Source organism: Myotis nattereri (genome assembly GCF_964212035.1).
Source record: "Myotis nattereri genome assembly, chromosome: 7".
In the NCBI taxonomy this organism is placed as follows: Eukaryota; Metazoa; Chordata; class Mammalia; order Chiroptera; family Vespertilionidae; genus Myotis; species Myotis nattereri.
This window is the reverse complement of record NC_138082.1, coordinates 76198044-76205552: the sequence shown is the minus strand read 5'-3', so window position 1 is coordinate 76205552 and position 7509 is coordinate 76198044. Positions and strand designations below refer to the sequence as shown.

Genomic DNA, 7509 nt, shown 5'->3' with positions numbered 1-7509 from the left:
TTGACAGAAAACAGAGCCTTTTTTCAAAGGAAGAAGTAAAAATACTCAGATAAAAACAACAGCAACTGTAACCCATCTCTTAGCTTCTGTGTACTTGTGGACACACGGATGCACATGTAGTTCTTTTACATGTGTTTTTATGGGGAAGAATGCAGCACAAAATGAAAAGTTACAAGATCATCTAACATGTATACATAAAGGTGTCCAAAATATCATAGTACAGGTGTAAGCTTTAATAATTTCAAAAGGGTAAAAGCTACAAATTATAAAGATCATTTAAAAGTGGATCTATTTTATTTTCCATTTTCCCGTATAGTTTTGGGAATTATAAATAATACTTTTTGAATTTTAATTTTTTGTTTCATATTCTCTGAAGATGGCAGAGAGAGAAATTAACCTTGGTAGTTAAAAATATACAAAGGCAAATAAGTATAAATGACATGCATGTAAATAAAAATGGAAATTGCGTTTTTCAACAGTTGTTACTGTCACCCTTCTAAAGTTATTAAACTTAAATATGCACTGTGACATTTTAGAAACCTGTATATATACACGTTAATCTAAATATTAGAGTATCTTATAATTGTTCATTGTGTGCTCATCCTTCCCCATGGATACATATGTATAAGGAGTGTATATACACCTGTGTTTTCACAAGTTCATAGACGTTTAGAGGTGGATTTTAATTGCTTTTGCTTTCATCCATGCAGTACCTTTTTATACTTTACAATGTCTGTCTTCCAGCCACATAATGGTGCTGCTGAATACACTAGAGGAAGATATTGAAAACAGGTTTATCTTCATTTAAAGAAAGGGATATAGAAAAATTTGTAAATTTGTAAATTTGTTAACAAAGACCAATTGCATAGAAATGTGGGGGTGAATACAGGGGAGAAGAATTACAATCTGTACTATCAAGATTTTTTAGTGTTTGCAGTCTTTTGCATGAAGAGTGTTTTCATGGATGGTATATAATAAAGTTGGAGAAAGGAAAGGCAGTATCTGGAATAGTGTGGTCAGACTTCTTGTCCGTTAGGAAAATGGTGGATGGTATTAAAAGGGGCTGTCTGCTGAGAGAGGTGGTAGGGTGTAGAGATGGTGGTGGTAGATATGAGTATAAAGGTTGGACACTATGTCTGCTTGAAGGGAATTGGCCTGCTTAGTGGAGTCTAAGCTTCACATCCTCTCTTTTAGGGGCTGAAAAACAGTCTCTTTAGTTGTACAAGTTTGTCTTCATGGCAAAATGTTTGTCATTTAGCGTCTAAATAATGCCTTCTCTTTTTTCTCCTTCTTCCTCCTCTTACGTGCTTTGAACTTTAGATGAGACATGGCATTATGGAAAACATGGCAGCTGAAGCCCTCCCTGATGCCATACTCCACATGGTCCTGAAGGATTTTTAGGCTAGGGAAGACCCTGCAGCAGGCCATGCACCTGAACCCGCTGTCCAGGGCCACCAGCCACTCAGGTGTCTTAGCACTGGGATACCCGCCCTGAGGTGGAGGCTGTGCTGGACTGTCAGCCTCCTCCCTGTTCTCCTCGGCTCCGCTGTCTAACGTGGGCACATGGACAATTAGGTGTTTCTTCTCAGACATGTGAGAGACAGGGACATTTTTATGGATCTTTCCAATATAGGTCATTTCTTCCATTTTGATTTTTTTTGAGAGGGGCTCCCACCCTTTCTTTGTATGGTATAAGACGGCCACACCCCTTTGCAATTGTACATGCATATAGTAAATTTTCATGGGCCTTACATCTGTCCCATGTACTGGGGTCATAAAGGGCTCGTTATGATTAGGTGCATGGGAAGGAAAGTAGGTATATGAATAGTCAAAGGAGTTCTCCATTTTCTCCGAGTCCTGGGATACAGGCTTCTCCTTGGTTTCTAGGAAGGAAAATTTGAAACATAAAAAGATTAGAAAATATATGTAAGGACCGTAGGAGTTAAGGTTACACATGCAGTATGTGACCATGTGAAGTAAAAATAGATATATATGTGATATTTCAGAATTCTGTATGTGGTGTGCTATATCTGAGGTGTTTACATGGTATAACTATATCAGAATGAAGATTGGGGTTGAGTCGCATGTTCTTGTAGAGTTGTATGTATATTCTTGGCCATATCTTGGAAGTGTTTCTGTGTCGCTAGAAGAGAATGGCAAATCAGTGAATGCATGCTTGTTATGTAGTATGCCAGCGCATGTGAACAGTGCAGGAGTGGTACCTGTTTTAACGTGAGACAGGGAGACTGAGTGTGTTATGTGCTTTCAGAATGTTTAGCTCTATGAAGGTCTTATGGCCTGGAGTATGAAGTGACATATGATTAGTAGGGACACAACAGATGAAAGTTCATTTCCTTCAGGGCATGTGAGTATTCTATAGTTTGACCTAAAGAGGTTATCTGTGTGAGGGGAAGGAGATTACTTATGGAACTTGTGTGTAAATGGGTGAGTCTGGAAATGATTGTGTGAAGGAATGAGGGTAAGAGTGCATCTAGGTAATGCTGCTAGGGAATGGGAAATACATATGAAGAAGTAAGGCCTGTGTATATAAGAGCACAAGGGAAAAGAAGGACAATTGGAGCCTTACCTGGTCTGGAGGAGGACAGATGTGTGAGTGGGTGAGGATCTGATTTTGTGCTCATCTGAGGGGAAGGTTCTGAGTAAACTCTCATATCCATGTCAGCACTGAGCTCTACCTCAGGCACAGCTGTCCCAGTGCTGTATGTTGGGGATTTGTGCTGCAGGACTTTGCCCAGTTCTGGAAGGCGCACTCTCTACCTGTCCCTCCACAGAAGCCTTAGTCCTAGTCCTTCTGCCCTAAAACCCTTTCCTGTTTTTGAGGGGAAAGTGAACTAATAGGGAGCAGGCTGAGGAATTGAGCTACAGCTCATGACCAAGCTCAGATCCCACCTTTGTATATTCCTTACCATCCTCATTAAGACGGGTAGTCTTGGATGGGGTGGAGACACCGATAGGATGTTGGGAGAAGGAAGACTTTTCTTCTGCAGCCGGACCACAGGCTGGCGCTTCCACGGGTGACTCGGGCTGAGGCACATTGCCTCGGCTGATGCGGCGTCCTGGGCAATGGAATAAAATAGAACATTGAGATGAGGCATTTCCTGAGGTCTGTGTCAACTCACAAAGTACAGGTCGAAGGACATGACATGTGAGGCATCATTGCTACACATGACACCTCTTCTCATAGAAATTAATATGAGTTTTCCATTTAAAATTCCATTAACTCCAAACTATAAGTAAACGTACTAAATGGTGTGTTTTGTGAATATCAGTGGGATTGGGTAAGAAAGTGTTATTTGAATGTAATGTGGTAGGTGTTTAAATGCATAATGTGTTGGTTAAAACTGGGTTAAGGTTTAATGTGAGGTGGATTTTTTATTTGCTAATGTGAATATGGGATGAACTTTGTGTGAGTGAAAAGGTTAAGGTTATGTGTGCTTTCTGTCTGGTGTTAGTTCAGCACACATTTATGTATGTAGCATGCATTATCAACAATGATGTATTTATGTGCTTTATATATTATAGTAGAGGCCTGGTGCACAAAAGTTTGTGCACTCGGGGGTAGGGGGTCCCTCAGCCTGGCCTGTGCCCTCTCGCAGTCTGGGACCCCTCTGGGGTGACCACTTGCTGGCTTAGGCCTGCTCCCCAGGGGATTGGACCTAAGATGGCAATCAGACATTCCTCTGGCAGCCCAGCAGCCCTCGGGGGATGTCCATTTGCTAGTGGGGAGCAGACCTAAGCTGCAGTCAGACATCTTTAGCACTGTGGAGGAGGCAGAAGAGGCTCCCACCATCACCGCTGTACTGGCAGCCATCAGCCTGGCTTGTGGCTGAGCAGAGCTCCCCCTATGAGAGCGCACTGACCACCAGAGGACAGCTCCTCCATTGACCGTCTGCCCCGTGGTGGTCAGTGTGTGTCATAGTGACCAGTCATTCCCAGTCTTTCTGCTGTTAGGGTCAGTTTGCATATTACCCTGTTACTATATAGGATAGAGGCCGGGTGCACGGGTGGGAGCTGGCTGGTTTGCCCTGAAGGGTGATCCGGATCGGGGTGGGGGTCCCCACTGGGGTGCCTGGCCAGCCTGGATGAGGGGCTGAGGGCCGTTTTCAGGCTGGCGGGCGACTGAATCTCCCAGGGTTTTTTTTTTTTTTTTTTTTTTTATTCAGGGATTTATTTACCTTCTATGGCTATCACTGGAGCTGAGAGCCGGCTCCAGCTTTGAGGCCCTGGCTGGCTGAAAGCAGGTATCTGGGTTTGTTTACCTTCTATAATTGAAACTCTCTTGCCATCACTGGCGCTATAAGCTCTGAGGCCCCAGCTGGCTGAAAGCAGTTATCTGGGGTTTGTTTAGCTTCTATAATTGAAACATTGTTGGTTCCAGAGCTCGGAACTGGGCCGCGCCAGGCGGGGAACCTTGGCTTCCTCCACCACTGGAGCAAGCAAACCTCCTGCTCGCTTCATTGTGTGGCTGCCGGCCGCCATTTTTGTGGGCAGTTAATTTGAATATCCTGCTGATTAGCCAATGGGGAACGTAACGGTGGTATGGTCAATTACCATGTTTGTCTATTATTAGATAGGACTAGAAGCCTGGTGCACAAAAATTTGTGCACTTGGGGAAGAGGCGGGGAGTCCCTCAGCCCGGCCTGTGCCCTCTCCCAGTCTTGGACCCCTCGGGAGATAACGACCTGCTGGTTTAGGACTGCTCCCCGGTGGCAGAGGGCAGGCCCAATCCTTAGGTGCAGTCCCTGGTCAGGCTCAGAGCAGGGCCGATTGGGGAGTTGGGGCGCCACCCACTGTAATGCACAGAGCAGACCGGATTGGGAGGTTGCAATGACACCTTCAGTCACACTCAGGGTAGGGCTGATTGGGGGGTTGGAGCACCGCCCCCTGACACACTCAAGGCAGGGTCGATGGGGAGGTTGCGGCGCCACCCCCTGTCACGCACAATCAGGGTCAATCAGGGGGTTGGGGCGCTACCCCTGTCAAGCACAGAGTAGGGCCCATCAGGGGGTTGAGGAGCTCCCCCCTGTCACGCACAGAGCAGGAGGGATCAGGGCGTTGGGCGCCACCACTCTCACACTCAGGGCAGGGCCGATGGGGAGGTTATGGCTCTACCCGTCACACACACAGCAGGGCCTGTGGGAGGGCGGTTTGGGGCGCCACACCCTGTCACACACAGAGCAGGGTGGATCAGGGGGTTGGGGCGCCACAGCCTGTCACACACAGGGCCACACGGTGATCAGGGGGTTGGGGATCTCCCCCCTGTCAGGCACAGAGAAGGGCTGACCAGGTGGTTGTGGCGCCTTCCCCTGTCACGAACAGAGCAGGGCGGATAGGGAGGTTGTGGCCCCGCCCCCTGTCACACACAGAGCTGCAGGGCAATCAGGGGGTTTGGCGCTGCCCCGTCACACTGATCCTGGTGCCGGGAGGCCTTGCGGCTCCAGTGATGCTGGTGCTGGGAGGCATATTACCCTTTTACTATATAGCATAGAGGCCTGGTGCACAGGTGGGGGCAGGCTGGTTTGCCCTGAAGGGTGTCCTGGATCAGGGTGGGGGTCCCCACTGGGGTGCCTGGCCAGCCTGGATGAAGGGATGATGGCTGTTTGCATCTGGTCACACACCCTTCAGGGTGGGGTTCCCCACTGGGGTGCCTGGCCAGTCTGGGTGAGGGCCTGAGTGATCTTTTCAGGCTGGTGGGTGACTTAAGCTCCCAACCACTCCTTTTTTTCTTTTTTCTTTTTTATTCTGGGCCAGCTTTAGCTCTGACGCTTGGCTCCAGCTCTTAGGCTCCGCTGCTGAAAGCAGGTATCTGGTTTGTTTGGGTTATACAATTGAAACACTGTTTTCAACTCCAACTCTGAGATCACGGCTGGCTGAAAGCAGGTTTCTGGGGTGTTGTTTAGCTTCTATATTTGTAACAATGTTTCAAACTGCAAGCTCAGAGGCTGGCAGCGGCAGGCAGGGAACGTTGGAGTCCTCTGTCACTGAAGCAAGCAAGCCTCATGTTACCTTCAAGCTGCCTGGCTGCCGCCCACCAACTTGGCGGGCAGTTAATTTGCATATCGCCTGATTAGCCAATGGGAAGGGTAGCGGATGTACGGTAATTACCATGTTTCTATTTGATTAGATTCGATTGTTTAGATAAGGCATGTTATTACTGAGAATATACTCTGAGACTAGAGCAGTTAGAGTATTTGGAAAATGTGAGGAAATAATTAAATGGGCTGTGGAAATGAAGTTATATGAAATAAAAAATACCTATGATTTGAAAAAAAATGGCAGAGAGTTCAGAGGCGGACATACAACATTAGAAATTAAAATTATGAAAGATTGAGTTCTGAAGGGATTAAGATAGAACATGGGAACTAAGGCCTAGCAATCTAACTCTTAAGCATTCACTGAACAGAAATGTATCCATAGTGAAAAATACATGCCATATATTATCCATAATATCACTTTTGAAGCAGCTCAGACTGGAAGCAACCCCAATAACAAGATAATTATAGTCAATGAAAATATAATATTCATGCAATGATGTACATGTAACAAAAAGGAACAAAATTAATGTCACACACAACATCGATAAATTCCACAAATATATTGATTAGTGAAAGGAGCTAGACACAAAGTATATACTGTGCCCTTATACATCCATAAAATTTAAAAACAAGGATACTAATCTAGCGTCTTAGGAGCCAGAGAAATTGTAACGGTTTGCATGGCATGGACAAAAATCCAGCATGGAGAATTTAGATGCATGTGGAATGTTGTAGGGAAATGAATGATGGGGACAGTGACAGCAAAGGGATCTTATATGAGATGAATGTGAATGGGAAATACTGGCTATGTAAATGTATGGATGTGATGGTGTCTTTGCCTAGGAATCTCTGCACTCTACCTCAAGTTCAGTTCTTGAAGATCCTACCACGTTGCGCCTACGTTAAGTTATTAGTGCTTCCCAGGATCCTGGTAATATGACATGTGCTTGGCCAGCTCATAGGAACGTATTCTTCCATGTTTCTCTGATAAAACTCTCATCCCCTTAGGCCCTCTGCCATGATTTCCTCAAATAGAACACTGTTCTCCACTGATCTCCTTGGGCTCCCTCCAGCTCTTTGCGGTGTTTTCCCTTGCTTCCACTGCTGATCCTACTAAGACAGTGAAGGTGAACCTTTTGAGCTCGGCCTGTCAGCATTGTGAAAAGCCCTAACTTAACTCTGGTGCCGCGTCACTTATAGAAATTTTTTGATATTTGCGACCATAGTAAAACAAAGATTTATATATTTAATGTTTATTTTATATACTTAAATGCCATTTAACAGAGAAAAATCTACCAAAAAAATGAGTTCGCTTGTCACCTCTGACACGCGTGTCATAGGTTCGCCATCACTGTACTAAGAAGATGCAGAATCATTGGAGTATCTGTTTGTCCTGGGCAGCTTGTTGTCGGTTAACGGACAGAAACACTCAGCTCAACCATGGGTTCTGTCT

General features: G+C 45.6%; 1 protein-coding gene across 1 annotated transcript; it reads right to left on the bottom strand.

Moving 5' to 3' along the window:
- Positions 1–1254: 1254 nt before the first annotated feature.
- LOC308522037 (protein FAM170A-like) lies at positions 1255–6079 on the bottom strand (the record flags this gene model as incomplete). The annotated part of the gene is made up of 3 exons (XM_081095216.1): positions 1255–1883; positions 2928–3077; positions 6028–6079. 3 exons carry the CDS (start codon positions 6077–6079, stop codon positions 1255–1257), a joined length of 831 nt encoding a protein of 276 aa, XP_080951342.1.
- Positions 6080–7509: the final 1430 nt, after the last annotated feature.